The sequence below is a fragment of the Ostrinia nubilalis genome, chromosome 27 (assembly GCF_963855985.1).
Source record: "Ostrinia nubilalis chromosome 27, ilOstNubi1.1, whole genome shotgun sequence".
NCBI classification, from domain to species: domain Eukaryota; kingdom Metazoa; phylum Arthropoda; class Insecta; order Lepidoptera; family Crambidae; genus Ostrinia; species Ostrinia nubilalis.
Window position 1 is genome coordinate 8,765,608 of NC_087114.1, and position 23,677 is coordinate 8,789,284.

The following is a 23,677-nucleotide window of genomic DNA, read 5'->3' on the forward strand; positions in this document are numbered from 1 at the left end:
CGTAACTCGCGGGAGATCGCATGCAACTTTGAGCAGCGACGAATATGGGACACCTCAGGAGTAGATTGTAAAACTTTAAAATGACGTCTATAATAAATACAGGGTGTCTGTGACACGTGCACAAAGCATTCTTGTCGATCGTTAAACAGATCTTTGTAATAAGATAAAGAAACTGGGAAAAACTAGGATAAATAAATACAGCAGTCGAACGTGTCATTAAACTAGTTAGTTATTCACGGCGCGATCGCATGAATCTTTGAGCAGCGACGAATATGGGACACCTCGGGAGTAGATTGTAAAACTTTAAAATGACGTCAATAAAAAAATACTGGGTGTCTGTGTCACGTCTCGAGCTTGGTACCAGTATTTTCGAGAAGCTTGTCAGAAAATCGCCTGTGACAAATTTGGTCCGACTGGCAAAGGCACGTGATTTAACTTGTATTTTTCCCTGAACTTCTGGAGAACTCTTAATACATGCACAAATAAGAGACCAAAAGAATTTTCCTTTCTCAACTTCTTGTACAGCTCTTTTTTTTTGTATGTTTTACTTATAAATTTTTATTTGTTTCAGGTAAGCTACAACTGCAGTAAACTCTACCCCTAAACTAACATACACTTTGGTAAGAATAAGAACTAAGATAACAGGGAGAATCCTCCGCTAGAGTCATCCGAGTTATACAGGATAGTTCTGAATAAATCGCACAACCAAAAAATGCATCTTTACTAAAAACAACAATTTTCCTCATAGGACTATGTCAAACACATTGCAAACTTTAGCTTCTGTAGTTTAGAAAGAAATATTGAAAGTTCTTACAGTCAAAGCCGCGTGCAGAAGCAAGTTACTCAATACGTTCGCAAATGATCTCGTTCACCACGCCCATACGGATCTGCCGTGTGTACTGTGTACACTGTACCAACTGTACACTATCCCAGCAGCGGTAGCAAACACACTAAAATCGTTAACCCTTGCTTTGTAGCCATCCATTCTGCTTAACGCGGTTAGCTCGCGCCGAGTGTTCGAGACAACTAACCTAATGGGGTGAAGGAGTTATAAGGGCCATGACGGGGTTAATACGCTGTTACGATAATACGGGGTGTGCGGCAAAAACATAAACATTGTGTTTGGGTGAGATGAAGACAGAAACACACAGTTTTGATGCAAAGTACCATCTATAACAATTCAATAAGACGCTATACCATGGTTAACTCTAATGCGCTGCCCGTCATAAATTCTCATATCTTTCAGATTTTTCTAGCGATAATGATCTACGAAAATTCTGGAAAATTAACAAAATTGTTGTAAAAAGTATTACAATACAATATCGTCACCTGATGATGCTTGAGTTTAAACGCAGTCGCAAACGATTTCATAAAATCTGCCAAAACATCTCTTTGGTTTTTGAGGGTTGAGTACAAGTTTGGGAAAAACTAAACCCCTTTTTAATCACTCGTGATTATTTGGGTTTCAAATGCAATCTGAGCAACCATTTAAGATTTCAACTTGACTAAGGCTGGGTTGCACCATCTTACTTTGACATTAACAAACGTCAAATATCTGTCAATCTCCATACAAATACACCGGTTATCCTTATAGTCACGCATGCACGGTTAAAGTTAGGTGGTGCAACTCAGCCTGTTTGTTGATCGCCAACGAACTGTAAAGTGTTAATAACAAAGCATGTTGACGCTGTATTCCCCGCATGCATCGGGCAGGGTGTCAAGCCCCATCCAGCGGCACTCGGCAGCGGATTAGCAATTGACCTGATTGGCGGCGACTTGTGCCGCGTCACTCCGCGTGAAGTGATGCTGGACAAGCTGGATTAGCAGGCTTTATATCAAATCAGTCTACAATGAGGGCTATCGTTTTTATACTTAACAGTTGGCACCCCTGGCGATTGACAGGACCTTACTCTACAGTGGCGCCATCTTGATGAGTGCAAATACGATAGTCCTCCTACCACTTTAGCGCTCACAAGTTGGCGCCACTGTCTTCGCTACTAGCAAGTGACAGGACCTTACTCTACAGTGGCGCTAACTGGTGAGCGCTAAAACGATAGCCCTCATTAAAGCTACCTTCAGTCTATGTGTTGCTAGATACGGAAGCTGTGTTATAGAAATAATTGTGCCAACAAACATGTATCAGGCAGGGTGGTGTCAAGCCCCATCCAGCGGCACTCGGCAGCGGATTAGCAATTGACCTGATTGGCGGCGACTTGTGCCGCGTCATGTCGCGTCACACCGCGTGTGTAAAGTGACGTAACACGAGCTAGAGCGGAAGGCTTTACGTCACATCAGTATAGGATTAAAGGATTCATTGAAATACATTGCTGTGTGTAGTGTAGTCGGCTTGTGCTTACACAGGTCCTTCGTGGATCATTGACAACGTTATGCCTAGGCGCAGACCACCGACTTTTAGTTGGCCGATAGTTGCGCCCGATTTCAATTTGTATGAAGAATCGGCCGATACAAAATCGGTGTAATGTGCGCACTTTCACACATCTCCATACTGATTAAAAGCCCGACACAACTATCGGCCAACTAAAAGTCGGTGGTCTGCGCCTAGTCTACTAGAACCTTCTGGCTTTACTGGTAATTTTAACAAATTACCAATAGCTATTTCCGTGCCATCCACCATCTTACTTTAACTTTAACAAACGTCAAACTCCATTCAAACACCGGTTATCGTTTAAGTTACTGTTGCCTTATAAGTAACTTGACATCGACTTGATTAAAAGTAATTTTAAAGTTTATTAATATAAAGTTTTCGGCTTACCTGTAGTTTGATTTGATCTGTCCCGATACTCGAACCTTCACAACGCCAATAAATATTAATTAAAGCGCCGCTAACTAGTGATTGACCTAATTGTGAGTTTTTGACCCGTCATGGCGCTAGTGAGACTGCTAGATGAAGTGAATCGTGGGTAGTTGAATAAATTGCTTATGGAAAATATTACAAGTTACGTGCAGGTAGGTAATCGTAATTCGAAGAGAGAATTAAGTTTGAAGTTTCATAAAGTTGTCTGTTGAAGATAAAACATGGACGAAACAGTAAACCGTTGTGTAGTGATTAGTAGTGTCAGAAGCCGCTGGTTCGATCTATCTATGACAAGTAACTGTGAAGGTAAGGCGTAAACGGGTCAAACAGACTCGATTTATTCTAACCAAAATTATTTTCCAGTACAAAATATTCATTCCAGTGAAAATTTATGTTCTAGCGTTATAAATGCCATATCCCTAATAACAGGATCGTCTATCGGACAGCAAATATTTCCCTTCATAATCGGATAAGCAATCCCGGACTGTTCCCCTGTACAAATAAATATCTATTTTATTTAGTATGCACGGTCGTGGTATGATCACAATATCCACTACACGCCCACAATACCTTTTGTTGCCGAACACTCGGCTCAGACACGTGCGAGTTCAAAATCGCCTCTTTTTCCCTTTTTACGAGTGCATAACCTTCGATTTTGTAAAAGGAAAAGCAACCTTTTAATTCCATCCCTTTCATTCATAAGTAGATTCTCAAAGGAGTAAAAAGGACGCAGCAGGATAAGGGCCAGGTGCCGTGTGATGTTTATTTTTGCCGAAACAAGATTATGATAAAGGATTAAGGTCGCTGCTGTTTGATGAAAAGGTTTAATTGAAGACAAAACCGTGTGTTCTTTAGAGATGAGACTGCCGCATACAAAAATGTTTTTACAAGCTTTTATTTCGCTTATTAGCTTTTATTACGGGTATTTGCCACCACCAATCAATTGACGTACTTTTTAAAACTGTCAAAACGGAGCTCTCCTATACTTTTGTGTGGCAATACTAGCCAGTGACGTCACTATTTTGTTAACTCAATTAAACTACTTTTTGCAACCAAAAATAGAAATTTACAGGTAATTTAAAATAAATTATGTTTTTAAGACCAGAATGAAGTGCCTTTTTAAAAAAGTTGTGCTTTAAAATTATTGGGGACTGGTGGCAAATACCCAAGTGTTTAAATAAAGTAAACCTATTTTGACGTCACAGTTTATAAACTTCACGGAAATTCACAGTTGATTGCTAGCTTGAAATACAAAGTTTAACAGCGTATTTCTTCAATTTAAAATTCGGAATCGTCCCAGAAACCTACAAAATGTTCCATCGCGAAGTTATTTAAGAATTCTCATTAGATTCACAATAAGCCGGATTGCGGGTGTCAGTCAAAAGGAGGAAATTACAATTTTATTTCACGAGCGAAAAGGATAAAGGGTGTAATGTATTGGAATTCTGAGCACGGACTCGATAAAACCTATTTACATTTTGATTAGGGAAGTATTTACGAATTTGGCAAAAATTTTCGGCAATAATAATGATTTTATGAGCTCAAATCTTGTAAAATAAAAAGTTTTTTTGACGCCATGTAGGTACTTACATCTATGTATTTTAAAAGGTTTCATTTTGCTTGTGCCAGTTTTTGTCAGGTTTGGTACTTGTCAACACGAAAACTGACACGGCTTTAAATATTATCAAATTATGCTCTATTATACGTCGGTTCACCTTGTGGGTGGACGTCTCATGCGCTGCTTTTTCCGGTAAGTACGCGGCCTCCACTCCAGAACCTTGCTGCCCCATCGGCCGTCAGTTCTGCGTACTATAGTGTTTTGGTGACATACTCACGCCTAAAAAGTTGTACGATTTATGGATAGCAAAATTGAGATTACGTGACAAGTTATTGGAGGAGTCTTGCAGAGAACCTAAACTACTTAATAGCAGTCGTAATTTCAGTTGAAGCTGCAATTCACAGGTCTTAACTTTGCATTCCAGTATTGAAGTGGTGCTTGACACAGAACCATCCCACTTTTTATGACCAACTCTCCAAAACTAAACCTGATAAAACTTCAGCGTTTAATGTTTATTGCAATAGCGCTCTCCCTCAGGATAGCGCGAAACCACAAATGAAATGGGAAGAGTACCCTCTTTATCTTTATTTATTCAGAAACTCAACAGCTGTTTTACAATATTCATGTTAGTTTGATGAGCATTAAATCTATTGATGATACTTGTCTTGAAAAGTAATCCGAGAGGCTCTTGGTAAATGAGTCACACCTATTTCTGGATGATAGAACATTCAAATTTCATTTCCACATAAAAATACAGATTAATTTCTAATAGATCATCCTGAATAACATAATCCGAGCCTTTTCAAGGGGAGAATGAAATGACACTTACAGGGAAGGTACCATCATTACCATCCTAGACTGCATACTTAACAACAGGTGTGGTGGTGATTACGGTAAAATACCCACCTGCCTTGTTCTTTCAAAACATTCAATGTAAGTAAAACCACAAACCCACCGTTTCTTGTTAAGTTGTGGCGATTTTCACGTGATAAATCACCGGCCAGTCCCGAAAGTGGAGTTAATTATGTCGGAACAAAGCGCGCGAGATATCACGTGATTTGTTCGGCATGGGATGTGTATCAGGTAGGGCATGTAATATCGGAAGGTTTTCAATTCCGATATTGGATTCCGATATTAGATCTCAATATCGGAATTCCGATATTAATATCGGAATTGAGTTTATGTGCTATAAAATTAATATTTGGTTATATTCGTAAGAATTCTGGATTGTTTACAATAAAATAATGATTTTAATCAAAATCTTTAATTTGGTTTTTTATGTGACAAGAGGCAAACGAACAGACGGATCACCTGATAATGAATGGTTACTGATAATGAGCCTATATGGACTAGCAAATAATTAGTGTTTTTGTAAAATCCCAGGTATCAAACAAACTTTTACTCCTTCATTATATTACCCTGTTTTATATTGGCGGAACGAATTTTAGAGTCATTCAAATCACGTGTTACAAAAATTGTAGAGAGTGGTAATAAACTTGAATATACTTGTAATTTGTTCCTTTTTGATTATCGATGTACAACTCACAAAACCACGAGCCATCATCATCATCATGTCAGCCATAGGACATCCACTGCTGAACACAGGCTCCGATGCTGATTTTCACAATGGCCGGTTGGTGGCGGCCTGCATCCAGCGCCTTCCTGCTACCTTTATGAGGTCGTCGGTCCACCTTGTGATTATGAGTCCTACACTGCGTTTTCCGGTACGTGGCCTCCACTTCAGAACCTTGCTGTCTCATCGTCCGTCTGTTTTGCGTATTAAGGCAGAACCCTTGGAAGACCTTATCACAATGCTCGAAGACCTTAATCGAGTTTCCCAACAGGTAGGCCTTCGGATGAATATGAAAAAAACGAAGCTTATGTCGAATGTCCATGTTGCTCCTTACCCAGTTTCGGTTAGGAGCTCGATTCTCGAGATTGTTGACAAGTAAGTATGTCTATCTCGGACAAACGATCAGCTAGGTAGTTAGATGCAATTTCGAGAAAGAGGTAAATCGTCGAATATGAAGACGAAAGTCTTCAATTAGTGTGTGTTACCAGTGATGATATACGGCTCGAAAACGTGGCCTTTGAATATAGGTCACAACGTGCTATGGAGAGGGATAAGCTTGGTGTTTCTTTACGAGATCTAATCTAAAGAGAAATGAGGAGCTCCGTAAACTAACTAAGGTCGCTGACATAGCCCGAAGGATTAGCAAGCTGAAGTGGCAATAGGCAGGGCACATAGTACGCAGAACTGACGGTTCATAGTCCAGTAAAATTAATGTTTGAAAAGGAGTTGAGATGTCGTTCTTTGTTGAACAAGTACCTATGGAAAATACTAAAATTGATTTAGAACAAGTTAAATTAACCATAAATAGTTCGTTCGTTCGTTCGTTTCAGCCGAAAGACGTCCACTGCTGGACAAAGGCCTCCCCCAAGGATTTCCACAAAGACCGGTCCTGCGCCGCTTGCATCCAGGTACCTCTCGCGACCTTCACCAGATCGTCGGTCCACCTAGTGGGATGCTCGATGGCCTCAGTAGAGCCTCTCAACAAGTGGGTCTTAAAATGAACATGGACATGACAAAAATTATGTCAAATGCCCGTGTTGTACCCACTCCTCTGAAGGTTGGAGACACTACACTCGAAGTTGTTGACAACCATAAACAGTAAAGATATTAAAATATTTGCAGTGGAACAAAAAGTGATGGTGAGAGACATGAGAAAATCATTGGTCTTTGCCAATCATGTACTTTGGGCTTTGTGGCAGGTTGTGGCGAGTTTAATAATAATAATAAATAATAATAAACGCTTTGTTTAAAATCTCAATTAAAACTTTTATCTGATTCCGATATTACGATATTGGCTCGCTCAATATCGGAATTGAAATATCGGATCTCGCAGTCCGAGATTCCGATATTACGAGATTCCGAGATTCCGATATTCATGCCCTAGTATCAGGGATGTTATGGAATATCCGTAACCGTAACCGAAATATCCGAAGTAAAAAAATATCCGAAACCATAACCATAACCGATTCAAAAGTTTCGGATAGTTTCGGATGTAGGCAGTTTAAATTGTTTTTTGTATAGCGTTATATTATGTAAAGGCATAACAGCCTGATTTACCTTTATAATGCCATCTAGTATCAATTTTTATTTTTTATCTCTTTATTCGATGTAAAGTGTGCGGCCATGAATGAACCGCGTTGGACAACTACCTATTGCAAATTGCATTCTAGAGCACAGATATCCGTTACCGTAACCGAAAGTTTCGGATATCCGAAATAAAAAAATATCCGTAACCGTAACCAAAACCGGTATAATATTATTCCTATATCCGTAACCGTATCCATAACCGAAACTACATATCCATAACATCCCTAATGTGTACGCGGGCCGCTTAGTCGATTTGTAACGTCATATTCGATAGTATAGGCCGTAATATGTTGTGATCCCCAGTGTGCGATTGAGCTATGGAGCTAACCTAATTGACCTAATAAGATATTTCGGGTTTCGTAGGAAGAGTTAAGTCAGTAAGTTAGCTGTTCGGCCACTACTTCGAATTTCGCGGGTAGTTCTTGAAATGAAACACTCTTGTAGGTTGTTTAACTTGTATTTCAGCACCACTGATTTACACAATTCCGACATTATGACGTCAACCTAATAGCACCTCTCGCTTCGAACGCTCAAATCGAACTGACTGTCCAGCGGCATGCCAGCGATAAGGTAACTTCCCCTTCCATCAGTGAAAGTCGACCGGTTCAAAACGACTTATCGACGGCATGCCCCGGAACTAGTCAAATGCAATACTTATTTCATAATTAGCTGTTTTTTAATTTTTAAAATACTAAAATGTATACAATAAAAATCTAAAATAATTAAATTAAATAATAAATGTGAAATAATTGGATGTAATACAAAATAAATTCTAAAATCATTCTAATGTCTGCAAAATGCCTAGGAAGTAATCAAATAAAGTATTTTAATTTAATAATGGCTTTTTGGGTTCTTCTAAAATACAATACAAATACTAAAATTGTTGCAATAACTATTTAAAAGTAACCAATAATCGTATAAAATACAATATAAATTCTAAAATCATTACATTCGGCCATCCGACACCGTGATGCCTCCCGGCATTCACGTCTAATAAGGATTTATTCTAAAATCATTAATATTACTTTTCAAAACAATATGGAGCATATATAGTAGAATGATAAACAATTCTATGACAACTTGTTAACAAGTGTTTTAACATTAATAATGCATTTTAGAAACTATATTCTTCATATTAAACCAGTAACAAATGTTAAGAAACGGAGAAAAATCTTGTAGGTACTTATACATTTTCACCTAATCTATATTATTCGTAATGACTTATTTTATAACCATTAACGGATATTTGCATGAAATTCAGATATTAATCGTTTTACTTTATAATTTTCTCAAAACTTCTCATATCGAATATATTGGAAACTTCTCTTTTTAAATCCAAATTTTTATTTCATATAAATACACGTCCATTAGATGTTAGTACATAATCAATTTAATTACAGTGTATCTTGCCATGACTGCCATGTGAAAGTTAGTAAGTTTATAAGAACATGTCAAAACGTTAATATTATATCCAATTATATCCATTTGTAACCGTAATCTGGCAAATAATGAATTATGGTCACAATTTATGATTAACACTAAAGGTACTTTCGTCAGAATTATGTATTTCTAAGGCCTTAACATAATTTTCTTCTCTACAAATTTTCCAAGTTTTTGAAACCAATAGGTAGGTACAATTACAGTGTTCTTATTATGCGTTTCTGAATGTCTGTGATGCTCGATTTCATCACGATTAGCGCAACATATTTGCCATCTAGCTGTACGTGGGACCACTAAAAATAATTTGGTATCAACCTTACTGTATCTGCTATTTGAAGAGATTATGATGTTTGGATGGGTTGTCGTCAGATTCTATGACTAAATTTTGGTATTTGGACTATTCGCGGAACTAAAATTTTTTTCTCTTTTTTTTTTTAACGTGGTTCTTAAGGCAGCATAACCAGTAGAAACTTTTAAGTCCTAAAAGATATACACCTTTTTTTTAGCACACACACCACAGCTAGTGTCTCTAACTCATGGAAGTTGTCTTTCATTGAAGATGTCTTTCCTCAGGGGTCGTCTGTGGGTCGACAAAAGTAATAAGTGACTGCTACAGAACTTTGAAGACTTTTCTCTTTATCATCAAGATCTGACTTAAATATGATTTAGAGTTCTGAATAATATTGATAAGCAGCTATGGATCAAGTTAGTCATCTATGGATTTCTGAACCCTTTTCCCTTTTCAACCGACTTCAAAAAAGGAGGAGGTTCTCAATTCGACCCGTATGTTTTTTTTTTTTTTTTTTTTTTTTTTTTTTTTTTTCTATGTTTGTTACGCGATAACTCCGCCAATTATGAACCGATTTGAACAAATCTTTTTTCGGCGTATAGGTAATACCTCAAGGGTGGTCCCATTTAAATTTAATAATAAAAAAACAACCCCTAAGGGTGGAAAATTGGGGATGAACTTTTTTATACGCAATATCTCCGCCGATTATAAACCAATTTGAACGATTATTTTTTTGTTGAATAGGTATTATCAAAAGGGTGGTTTCATGCGAATTTGAAGAAAATATTTCACCCCCAAGGGTGGAAAATTGGGGATGAACTTTTTTATACGCAATATCTCCGCCGATTATGAACCAATTTTTTTTGGTCTCAGTGTACTGCCTACCTTCAGTGGTAACATCAAGGTAATAATTAGTTAACTAAAAAGCAAGAAATAAGTAAAATTTTATAAAAAAAAATAAAACCGACTCCAAAAAACCTACACTAAAACGTAGAAAAATAATTACTAATTACCTACTTATTTATTAGGACGAATTATTAATATTTATGTAGGTATACCATGATTGATACTTTTGGAGTCGGTGCAGGCAAACTTTACATGTTTCATAATCTTGGCACCGACTCCAGAAGTATCAATCATGGTATACCTACATAAATATTAATAATTCGTCCTAATAAATAAGTAGGTAATTAGTAATTATTTTTCTACGTTTTAGTGTAGGTTTTTTGGAGTCGGTTTTATTTTTTTTTATAAAATTTTTGTAATGAGATAAGTGGTAATGGTGGTATTTGCACATTATTTTTCATCCTGACATCAAAGACTGCACGTATACGTCCTATCTCAGTCAGATTTATAGCAATACAATCGCGATAATTTCACAAAAGAGTATAAAGCTTATCTAACTAATCCGTATCGTATCCATAGCCGAGGGGTCTTTTACAATTCGATTTACATGACATATTGGACATGCTCCAAAAAGCATTGAAATAGCTATTAAAACATTTGCTTTAAGTGTTATTGGACTAGGCGACAAATTACTAAAAACGATTTCACCTTTGCCGTTGTGAATTAAAAAGGCTCTTTTAAACACCCGGTACTTGGCCCCCAGTTCAATTTATATATTAATATTATAAATGCGAAAGTAACTCTGTATACTTGCTTTCACTCTTAAACCACTGAACCGATTTTGATGAAATTTGGCATAGAGATTGCGTCCCGGGGAAGGACATACAAAACAAACAACTGTGACAAACAAAATTCCACGCGGGCGAACCCTCGGCGGAAAGCTATTCGCATTATAAAATATTAGTTTATCTAAACATCCCCTGTATATATTTTTTTTCACTTGAAAATATAGAACCGCCTAAGGCGGGAATCGAACCCACGGCCTTAAGCTCGCCAGGTGTCAAGTTATTTTAAAAATTTAAATTGAAAGGCAACTCTAAACACCAGAAACTATCCTCTGTAAAACTAGAAATTTATGTTAACTGGTATTCACTTGTGTCCGTCATTTTCGTGACTCTCGAAAATATTCTGACCAGGAATTTTATAGAATGTCAGTATTCAAAACCGTGAGAAATTGCAGTTGCGTGAAGTTTTGACCAATAGACGTGTTGACACCACCAGTCAATTGACGTACTTTTAAAAACTGTTACATCAAACTCCCATAGATTTTGTATGGCACGACAAGCAAGTGACGTCACTATTTTGTGAATTTAATCAAACTACTTTTCTTAATTACAATGCGACCAAAAATGGTAATTTACAGGTCATTTCAGATTAATTAAGTTTTCAAGATCAGAATGTCTCTAATAAATTGTAATATCTAATTAATGGGGAATGGTGTCAAATCGTCTATTGTCAGTGAAGTCTGCTTATACATCATCAATCACTAACACTTCTATAACAGCGTCAATCTCATCAACATTTTTGTTTATATTAGCTCTATACACAGAGGTATGACTGATGATTGACCACAACTTTTACAATTGGAATTGATATTGAAATGATCCGCCAAACTATACTTAGTTTCAGCATCGGTTTTGCGTCAACAAGTGCACTCACTACCAACATTTAAAAGGATTTTTCATTTACCAAAACAGTCTCATAGATTTTTTTTTTTTCTGTCATTAAAATAATTACGTAAACTGTTCATCCTTTCAAGTAGTAGGATTCAAAATTTCCTCTAACAGACGTCCGTAGTTCTCTTAGCTAAGCCAATTAACTTAAGTCAAAGACAAAATTCTCTTATTTGCATTAGCTATTATAATAGCGCTCACAAAAATTGACATAAAAAAATGAAAGACTACTAAAAAAAACAACTTTAAACTTCTGCTCTTATGGAACCTTGACGTTTCATATCTTTTGCTCTACCAAAAAAAATGAATTAAAGTGACCCTAACCTAACATAACCTATCTATTAAACCTTGGTACAGGTACTAAGTTCTTTTTATAGTTACAAATTGCATGACGTTTTTTTTTTATGACTTCTTACAGTAATATAATATTGTGTTTATTTGAGGTTGCTAACTGATGTAGTTCTTTGAGAAAACTAAATTAGAAGAGAAAGCTTAATTCACCTAGAAAGTACCTATCTAGGTCAGACTAATGTAATCAGAGGTCAGAATAATTCGAAATATGTTTTTGAAGTGGAATTATAGATAGACAAGATATTGTACTTGGCAAAAGAACCTACCGAAAGTCCGAACCGATGACAATTTGAAAATAAACGAATCATTAATTAATTCACTTTACTTGTGTAAAAATATTTTAAAAAAATATATATTTTTATAGCACATTTACTTTAACGTTCCTTTATACGTTATAATCGAATAATTTATTAGTTCCTTTAATTATTACTATTAAAGATTTACTACATAAGCTAATAATATTCCCATTTTACTGTAGGTATGCGTAATAATGTGTGCGCAATAAAAAACTACCAATAAAAAAAATACTTTTCTTCACTAGAGTCTATCAGAAATTTTGCGAACCTCATGAGTGCTCTTTCAGTAGAGCTGGAAGAAGATGAGCTCCTTCGCGTATTTTTCTTCAACCTTGGCCCCATAGAAGACGATCGTGGTGGCGCCTTCTTACTGGACGACGACGACAACTTCGTCCGCTTAGCACGCTTATTTCATCGTCAGCTGACGGGTGTCCCTGGCGGTATACGAGCTCCATCTTCAGCCGTCGTTGTACTCAACTGTGAAATAAAGTACTCGACGAAATAAACTGTGTCTGACCAGCATCAACTCAACATCATATGGAAGCTATGTTCATGTTATATTAAGCAAAGTTTGATTTATTTCTTTTCCAAAAATCTAAATCTCAAAATCTTTTGTTTGACAATTAATATTATGCTCCCTGAGCAAAGTGTAGTAAAATACCATTGTGACATGTTTCTATTATACTTATGCATCACAAATAAAGATTTTGTATTTATATTTGTATTTTATTCAGTGCGACCTACACACACAACTCATATGTGACAACTGGACGGCTTCCTTGTTATGTCAGCAATAGAAGGTTTTTTTTATTCTAGAGACATCCTAAACAATGGGGCCCTTAAGGCGCATCTAGCCTGATAAACTGGAGGCACGTGTAGCCTCGTCATACTAAGTCATAGTCATAGTCCAAGGCACATCTAGCCTAATAAACTGGAGGCGCGTCTAGCCTCGTTATATTTAGTCATATTCAAAAGCGCATCTAGCCTGATAAACTGGAGGAGTATCTAGCCTCGTTATACTAAGTCATAGTCATAGTTATAGTCAAAGTCAAAGCCAAAAGTCAAAATATCTTTATTCGTTTAGTCTAATTAATAGTACTTACAAATGGTCGAATATTTTGTTCTTAAGGAGCCTCTACATGTCTCCTACTTAGTCATAGTCAATGGGGCATCTAGCCTGATAAACTGGAGGCACGTCTAGCCTCGATATACTAAGTCAGTCATGGTCATAGTCATAGTCATAGTCTTAGTCATAGTCTAAGGCGTATCTGGCCTGATAAACTGGAGGCGCGTCTAGCCTCGTTATACTAAGTCTTAGTCATAGTCATAGTCTTAGTCATAGTCTAAGGCGTATCTAGCCTGATAAACTGGAGGCGCGTCTAGCCTCGTTATACTAAGTCTTAGTCATGGTCATAGTCATAGTGATAGTCTTAGTCATAGTCTAAGGCGTATCTAGCCTGATAAACTGGAGGCGCGTCTAGCCTCGTTATACTAAGTCTTAGTCATGGTCATAGTCATAGTCATAGTCTTAGTCATAGTCTAAGGCGTATCTAGCCTGATAAACTGGAGGCGCGTTTAGCCTCGTTATACTAAGTCTTAGTCATGGTCATAGTCATAGTCTTAGTCATAGTCTAAGGCGCATCTAGCCTGATAAACTGGAGGCGCGTCTAGCCCCGTTTTAAAAATAACTATTTCATGCATTAAACGAAATATTCATACGTTTTTCTACTTAAACTTTTAAAATCAATTACTTTTTTAACCAGATAAATAAAAACGTACCTTATGAGCTGTAGATCACATCCCACTTCTGAGTTGAAATGAAACACTCTTGTAGGTTGTTTAACTTGTATTTCAGCACCACTGATTTACACAATTCCGACATTATGACGTCAACCTAATAGCACCTCTCGCTTCGAACGCTCAAATCGAACTGACTGTCCAGCGGCATGCCAGCGATAAGGTAACTTCCCCTTCCATCAGTGAAAGTCGACCGGTTCAAAACGACTTATCGACGGCATGCCCCGGAACTAGTCAAATGCAATACTTATTTCATAATTAGCTGTTTTTTAATTTTTAAAATACTAAAATGTATACAATAAAAATCTAAAATAATTAAATTAAATAATAAATGTGAAATAATTGGATGTAATACAAAATAAATTCTAAAATCATTCTAATGTCTGCAAAATGCCTAGGAAGTAATCAAATAAAGTATTTTAATTTAATAATGGCTTTTTGGGTTCTTCTAAAATACAATACAAATACTAAAATTGTTGCAATAACTATTTAAAAGTAACCAATAATCGTATAAAATACAATATAAATTCTAAAATCATTACATTCTGATGTCAGATTTTGCCGCCTTGTAAAGTTAAAAGAAAAAAAAAAGATTCCGTGGAGGGTAGTTCAGCGGCAAGCATGGTCGATCTGTTATAATGGTTTTAATTTATTATTTAATGGACAGTGTACAAATCTGGTGTTATTTTGTGTTTTAAAGTGCAGTGAAGTGATAAATATGTGGACATTAAAATACTTCGAATTTGAGCGCACATCAAGTGCCGAGTGGGTGTCGTATGAACAACCCGCTTTGAACCCGATGGCGTCTTGTCTTGATCTTGAATTGAAACCTTACGGGAATACTTATCTTCATGGAATCCACGAAAAGCACGCCGCTGCGCAGTAGCATTTCAATCATCATAATTTTTTTCAGTCTCAGTTTGAAATACAGCGCAAAGGACGTAGCACACTTATCAACCCGGAAAGGGATCGTAACCGTATCAACTCGAGGCGGTCAGTATTCTTTGTATGAAACTCCATAATGCAACGCACATTTATCCGCCCGCGCCGTAACGTAAACGCCTCGCATCGCGGTTGAAAGCGCGCGAAGTGCGACGACAGCTCGCGAATCGCACGTTACCTACCTTAGGCTCCCATCCAGATTTTTCATCCAGCCAATTCCAAACATCAATTCTGAAAGTAAATATTTTTTTATCCTTAGGTGGCGATGAGCTCAAACCGGACCCGGGCGTTCGCTTCACGACGGAGCCGGCGGACCTGGTGGCGCTGGAGGGGGAGCCGGCGCTGCTGCCGTGCGCCGCCGCCGCCGCGCGCGCCGTGCGCCTCTCCTGGCGGCACAGCGCGCGCGGCGTGCTCACGCGCGACCACACCATCACCATCAGCGACCTGTACAGGTAGGACGCTGTGACACTACAGCGGAGTCAGACATGACACAGCATTAGCGTCATGATACAGCCACACAGCCGACTATGACACTATAGCGGAGTCCAGACGCCGCGTGCACTGTGCGGCTCTCTTGGCAGCCTGGTGGCATGTTCCTGTACAGGTAGATACTGCAGGATAATACTATACTATAGTTGAGTCAACGCATGGCACACCATTTGCGTCATCATTCATAAGATGCTGCGACGCCACAGCAGAGTCAAGACATGACACTCCATTACAATCTTTTGGACTGACAATTCCGGCGCCAGACCATCACCATCGCAGATCTGTATCGATGCGTCACACCGTTAAGATGCTGTGACACCACTTCTGAGTCATGACACCGTGACACAACTTACGTCATCATTTGGCGTTCAAACAAAAAAAAGCTTATTAATTGCTGCTAATTGCTCGTGTTTATGTGCAGAGATTCTATTGTAAAGTCACTAAACACTTGAAACTTTTCATATTCCAGGCGGCAGCTAGCGAACGGGTCGCTAGTGATCGAAAAGATGTCGGCGTCGCTGGCGGGGCAGTACCAGTGCGTGGCGGCCGTGGACGGCGTCGGCACCATCGTGTCCAAGACGGCCACCGTGTTCCTAGCCGGTGAGTACCATACCAAGACTGTAGGAAAAGTCTTGCGGTATCCGCTAATACAAAGTAATGTGCCAAGCGAGCGCTGTTCCGCTAAGGTGATCGGCTAAAGAACGGTTGATCTGCATGACATTCTAGGAAGCCAACCGACGAGACCCATGGATCAGATTAGGGGAAGCTAAGAGACTTGAGATGAGTATGATGATTGAATGATGAATAAATATGTCTACGTCAGCGACAGACTTGACCCGTGTCACTACGTTCTCTACTAAAACCATGCATCTGGAACTACTGCGAGATGGTCATCTAACTATCACTTTTGTTGCTGATGTAAACATCTAGCACTTACATACGAATAATCTACATCACCTAGCAATTAATATAAGTACCTTGGTTTCTCATTTATCAGAGCACTGATTATAATCTTGATTGGTCTTTACTTCTAGAGCTGCCGACCATCGCGCCAGGCCCGCGCTGGGTGTCGGGCCCGGCTGGCGGTGCCTTACTGCTGGCGTGCGCAGTCAGCGCGCCGCCGCGACTCGCTCTACGGATCCAGCCGGCTGCTGAACCGCCTGATAGAAGAGTGTATGGCGCTGCCAGGCTGCAACATCAGCCGCCCACGCTTCTTTTGAACGTGAGTTACTGTTGTCTGATGAACCTTGAGAAGCATTTTGTGAGAGGGAGCATTGTCCTGGTGGAGTATTCTAGCCTGGGGAACACTGGCTTGCGAGGAGTATACTGGCCTGAGGAGAGCATTATGGTTCTGAGTGGGGTTGCATTTGTCGGGTGTCGGGCTCGGCAGGCGATGCCTTACTGCTGGCGTGTGCAGTCAGCGCCCCGCCGCGCCTCGCTCTAAGGATCCAGCCGGCCGCTGAACCGCCTGATAGAAGGGTGTATGGTGCCGCGAGGCTGCAACATCAGCCGCCCACGCTTCTGCTCAATGTGAGTTACTTTTGTCTGATGAACCTTGAGAAGCATGCTTCTTGTATTTTGTGAGGCGGAGGTCTATGGGTCCAGCCGGCTGCAGAACCACCTGATAGAAGATATGGTGTCGCGAGGCTACAGCATCAGCCGCCGACGCTTCTGCTAAATGTGAGTTACTTTTGTCTGATGAACCTTGAGAAGCATTTTGGTTTAGCATTCTGGCTGGGGAGGGGGGGGGGACATTTTGGTCTATGGGGAACATTCTAGCCGGGGGGAATTCTGGGGAGCAATTGGGCCTGAGGGGGTTGCATTTTCTAAGTGTCGGGCCCAATGGGCGGGTTTTCAGGAGATGGGAAGGGGATTGAAACTGCCCCATATGTGCGCCTACACTTAAAGCTGCTCTACAATTAACTTTTTGTTCATACTGATCCCTTATCGTACATAGAAGACTAAGTCTTCGCACAAAAAGTTGTATCGTCCTTGGACATAAGTCCATCGTCTGCGCAGGCCTTAAGAGCATTGCTTGTCCGTTGCAGGTGACGTGGCTCCGAAACGGCGCTCCGGTGGTGCTAGAAGCAGGTCGCGTGGCCGTATCTGGCAGCGGGGCGTTGGAGTTAGATCCATTACGACCGCGCGACGCCGCCACCTACCGCTGCCGCGTCAGCCTGGCGCGCCGTCCGCACCACTACATGTGAGTACAGGGGGGACGAGGGTACACAGCCTGGCCAGGGGACGAGGGTACACAGTTGGCTAGGGGACGTAACTACACAGTTACCCAGTGGAAGTGACTACACGGTTGCCCACGGAACGTGACTAAACAGTTGCCCAGAGGACGTAGCTCCGAAACGGCGCTCCGGTGGTGCTGGAAGCAGGTCGCGTGGCCGTGTCAGGCAGCGGGGCGTTGGAGCTGGATCTGCTACGACCGCGCGACGCCGCCACCTACCGCTGCCGCGTCAGCCTGGCGCGCCGTCCGCACCACTACGTGTGAGTACAGGAGACGAGGTTACTCAGCTAGCTAGGGGACGTAACTACACAGTTCCCCAGGGGACGTGACTACATGGTTGCCCATAGGTCCTTGAAGCAGGCCGCGTGGCCGTATCAGGCAGCGGGGCGTTGGAGTTGGATGCACTACGACCGCGCGACGCCGCCACCTACCGCTGCCGTGTTAGCCTGGCGCGCCGTCCGCACCACTACGTGTGAGTACAGGGGACGAGGGTACACAGCCTGGCCAGGGGACGAGGGTACACAGTTGGCTAGGGGACGTAACTACACAGTTACCCAGTGGAAGTGACTACACGGTTGCCCACGGAACGTGACTAAACAGTTGCCCAGAGGACGTAGCTCCGCAACGGCGCTCCAGTAGTGCTAGAAGCAGGTCGCGTGGCCGTGTCAGGCAGCGGGGCGTTGGAGCTGGATCTGCTACGACCGCGCGACGCCGCCACCTACCGCTGTCGTGTCAGCCTGGCGCGCCGTCCGCACCACTACGTGTGAGTACAGGGGACGAAGGTACACCGCTGCTCAGGGGGCGTGAGTACATGGCTGGCCAGGGGACGAGGGTACACAGTTGGCCAGGGGACGAGGGTACACAGCTGACCAGGAGACACGTGCATATGGCTAGAGTGTGAGAGCATCAACGGCTAAAGGTGGTGCAAGGGATTCCCGGGAGTAGATTTCCACAACAACTGGTGCTTTAAACTTCTCTGTCTACGTGATGTGGTAAGATCACTTACTGTATTGGTCTATTTCACGTCTTTAATAATTTCAACAATAGTTAAACCTGAGTTAGTTCAACATAGTTAAACGTTGTGTTTACGTTGTTTTTAAGGTTATAAAATATCTTTATATTGCTTCGTACTTAACCTGTCCTATATTTTTTAAAGTACGTCCCAGTGCATATCCGAGCTTCTCTTCTCATAATCTAGAACGCCCCACTAACGCCCCGCATATTGCAAGTTAGTCTATTATTGACCATAGGACCCTTTGTGTAACGTCCAAGTGCATGTTCGTGCTACTGTGTCACGCCCCGCGTATGCCCCAGCTACGCCCCGCATATAACAAGCTCGTATTATTGCAGCATGGAATCAGAGGTGGAGGCGAAAGCTATTCCTAGATTTTAAAAATTAAGTAACTAAGATGTGTGTAACGTTCAAGTGCATTTAGCTTCTCTCTTCATACTTTCTTACGCCGCGCCAACACTCGCGCACGGTTAGTTAAGAGTGTATTTTGAGTGTCGGCTTCTCGCCTCATACTCTATGCCCCGCGTACGCCCCGCATATGACCAGCCTGTTATTGCAGCACGGGCCCGGAGCTGGGAGGTGCGCGTTGAGGCGGAAGTAATACTTAGATTTTTTAAAATGTGAATAATTAGGACATGTCTTGTGCAATGTCCAAGTGCATGCTTGAATTTCTCTTCTCGTGCTTTCCCACGCCTTGCTTACGTTCGCGCTCGGTCCGCAATGTACGTCTACAGTTTCGGCTTCTCTCCTCATACCAGCCTGTTCATCTCCGCGAGAAATGGTGGTGTAATTAATACTGAGCAGTATTTTTTAACTGCCCGAATAATAATAATAGAAACACAAAATATAAATCATGCATAATCATGTATTTCCTCCGCCATTTTCCGCAGTTTGGCACCTCACGTCACACATAATTTTAGCGAAGTCAGCCCTATGGCTTCGGCGCAGTACCGATCACTGACGTTTGTCAACAAAATGGTGCTCGACTCTTGAGACAAGCTAAATTACACCATATTGTTAACGACATTGAGCATACATTTTCATAAATACCATCGCGAAGAAAATCTTCTGTACGTAGTACCACAGAATAATAATAAGTACTACGTACAGAAGTTTTACTTCGCGAAGGTAGGGAGGAGGGTCTTAAGGAAGTTTTACTTGTCTGTAGGTGGGCCATCGTGCGTGTTTTGTTTTCGAAGTAAACTCGCGAAGATGAACAGGCCTGGTAGTACTTATTATTATTCTGTGCTCATACTCTTATGCCCCGCGTATTCCCCACGTACGCCCCGCCTACGGCCCGCATATAACCAGCCTGTATTGCAGCACGGGGCCGGAGCTGGAGGTGCGCGTGGAGGCGGAGGCGGGCAGCGAGCAGCCGCCGCGCTTCGTGGCCACGCCGCGCGAGCTCACCGTGCTCGAGGGTGAGCAAGGAAACAAACAACACTTGACACAACAAACTCAAACATTTGCCATTAAGTAGGGTACAGGTACAGATGGAATACAGGAAAAAGCTCATTACCCTACTCAGCCAATGAGGGCTATCGTTTTAGCGCTCACCAGTTAGCGCCACTGTAGAGTAAGGTCCTGTCACTTGCTAGTAGCGAAGACAGTAACTTTCCCCCGGGACAAACTTGACCTTCATTGGTTGGGTTTTTGTGGCGGTCAAGCTGTAGATCCTGGCTACACAGGAGTTGCAGTGGTGGGAACGAGAGGTGGGAATAGTCCCGTTAGCGAAGACAGTGGCACCAACTGGTGAGCGCTAAAGTGGTAGGAGGACTATCGCATTTGCACTCATCAAGATGGCGCCACTGTAGAGTAAGGTCCTGTCAATCGCCAGGGGTGCCAACTGTTAAGTATAAAAACGATAGCCCTCATTACATATTGCATGCAAATATTTACAAAGACACATATTTACACATACACTAATATTATAAAGCTGAAGAGTTTAGTTGTTACTCAATAAAACCTAGCGGCTTTCCGTTATCGCCCGAGTGGAGGTGTCGCGAGTATGCGAACATCAGGTGTACAAGTCCCAAAAAAGCCCACAAGTAGTAACTTTAATAAAACCAAGATTCCAGTGGTAAGTCTCATTTATTCAGAACTAAATTTGACTATACATAATATGTAGGGGCTGTCTAAAACTTACATACCGCGATTCAACCTACAGACAGCGCCATCTAACGGTAACTTAATACACTATAGTCTGGTCTGCGAGCACGTAGAATTTTGTTCAATGACCCCAAGCTACCCATCCTTATCGCTCGCGTGTTCTTTGCGAGCGCGACACGCTCGCACACTCACTGCGGGCGCCCGTCGCACAGTCGCGACAGCAATAAAATTACGCGCGAGCGAAAAGCATGGGTAGCTTGGAGTCATTGGACGAAATTCTATCTGCTCGACGATCGCACTTTATCTCTACTTAGTATAAATAAAACAATGTCGCTGTGAGTGTCCGTAAGATTAGATCTTAAAAGAAAACTATGCAATGGTTTTTAATATAGTAAAAGTAAACCGGGATTCCGCGCCGGATAATGTAAAGGAACTATTGATTTTAAACATTGTTGATTTCTATTAAAATAAATAGATATGCTAGTTTTCTGAAAAAATATTAAGTCCGTCAATTAAATTATGAAAAAATATTTAAACAAAAATCAAATCAACATTAGTTTGAAAAAGTGTTACGTACATTTCCAGTGTTTTATTTAGATAAATTAAGACGGACTAATTATAATAATGCTTGATCTTGATATACAGGTTCGTCGGTAACATTCGACTGCGCGGCGGTAGGCAGCCCCAAGCCTGAGATGACGTGGCTTAACAACGGCGTGGAAATTGATCTCAGGTAACTGCTATCTTGTTTTATTTATATGTTTTATAATGCTGTAATATACGCATCATGTGTTAAACCATGTTAAAATGTATGAACTGTATTATGTATGTGACTTTGTTGGTGTACCTAATAAATAAATCATTGCTAATCATAGAATTGTATTCAATAGTGGGTGTCACTATCTTAGTCAATAGCCAGTGATAGGATCTTACTCTATCGTGGCGCTAACATGATAGCGTTCATTGAATGAATTATCTCTTGTATTATCTTCGTGTTAATGGCCCATAAATGTGGTTGATATGGGTACCCTCTCAGACGCATAACATTTTTCATCATAATATAGTTTGGCATAACAGTATTGGCATAAAGTTTTTTCGCATAAACTTTGATATGCAATGTTTTTTAAATGCATAATGGTTTCTTAGGCATAATAATAACTTTCTCTAATTTATTCTGTATGAACGTTATGCGAAACGATGAGAATGCCAAAAAACTTTATACACTTTATAATATGACAATATTTTTTATGCAACCGGTTGATATGAGCCCCCATACTATCGTTTTTCAAGTGTCGTCATCTTGCGCTGGCGTCGCAGCGTTGGCTCAGCGTCGTAGGATGCGCAGGCGCTTACGCTCGAAAGACGCTAGTGTGGGGCGTATCAAGACACTAGCGCGAAACACATTTGCGCGAAGACACAAGCGTGAAAAACCATTTGCGCGCATGAAAAGACACCATTCGCGCTAGTGTCCATGCGCGTAAATGTCACTGGCAAATGGGAGGCCTATGCCAGACCGTCGTTCGCATAAAGCGTCTAAAGCCTGGTCCATGAGCACGTAGAATCCCGTCCAATGACCCCAAGCTACCCATCCTTATCGCTCGCGCGTAATTATATTGCTGTCGCGACTGTGCGACGCGCGCCCGCAGTGAGTGTGCGAGCGCGACAGCAACATAATTACGTGCGAGCGATAAGGATGGGTAGCTTGGGGTCATTGGACGGGATTCTACGTGCTCACGGACCAGGCTTTAGATCGTGCGGACACATGTCTCGTGTAAATCATGCCTAACAAGTTGTTCCTCGTTCCAGCGACCTGGACTCCCGCTTCTACCGCTGGGGCTGCGGCTCGCTACGCGTGCAGTCGGCGCGTGCGCTCGACGCCGGCGCCTACACCTGCCGCGCGCACTCGCGCCTCGACTCCGCCGACCACACCGCGCTGCTGCACGTGCAGGTGACGTCACGCGGCCCCTAGCCTACACGCCCCTAGCCTACACCTGCCGCGCGCACTCGCGCCTCGACTCCGCCGACCACACCGCGCTGCTGCACGTGCAGGTGACGTCACGCGGCCCCTAGCCTACACGCCCCTAGCCTACACCTGCCGCGCGCACTCGCGCCTCGACTCCGCCGACCACACCGCGCTGCTGCACGTGCAGGTGACGTCACGCGGCCCCTAGCCTACACGCCCCTAGCCTACACCTGCCGCGCGCACTCGCGCCTCGACTCCGCCGACCACACCGCGCTGCTGCACGTGCAGGTGACGTCACGCGGCCCCTAGCCTACACGCCCCTAGCCTACACCTGCCGCGCGCACTCGCGCCTCGACTCCGCCGACCACACCGCGCTGCTGCACGTGCAGGTGACGTCACGCGGCCCCTAGCCTACACGCCCCTAGCCTACACCTGCCGCGCGCACTCGCGCCTCGACTCCGCCGACCACACCGCGCTGCTGCACGTGCAGGTGACGTCACGCGGCCCCTAGCCTACACGCCCCTAGCCTACACCTGCCGCGCGCACTCGCGCCTCGACTCCGCCGACCACACCGCGCTGCTGCACGTGCAGGTGACGTCACGCGGCCCCTAGCCTACACGCCCCTAGCCTACACCTGCCGC

At 42.0% G+C, this 23,677-nt stretch overlaps 1 protein-coding gene across 1 annotated transcript in view; it reads left to right on the forward strand.

Moving 5' to 3' along the window:
- LOC135084822 (uncharacterized) overlaps positions 1-23,677 on the forward strand; it is a 162,216-nt gene that overhangs the window by 101,041 nt on the left and 37,498 nt on the right. The window contains exons 2-10 of the mRNA XM_063979564.1: positions 15,487-15,679; positions 16,186-16,316; positions 16,751-16,938; positions 17,765-17,919; positions 18,300-18,501; positions 18,570-18,715; positions 20,288-20,385; positions 21,719-21,806; positions 22,880-23,021. Of these exons, the coding sequence (XP_063835634.1) occupies positions 15,487-15,679; positions 16,186-16,316; positions 16,751-16,938; positions 17,765-17,919; positions 18,300-18,501; positions 18,570-18,715; positions 20,288-20,385; positions 21,719-21,806; positions 22,880-23,021 (1,343 nt within the window). The remainder of the gene's footprint in view (positions 1-15,486; positions 15,680-16,185; positions 16,317-16,750; positions 16,939-17,764; positions 17,920-18,299; positions 18,502-18,569; positions 18,716-20,287; positions 20,386-21,718; positions 21,807-22,879; positions 23,022-23,677) is intronic.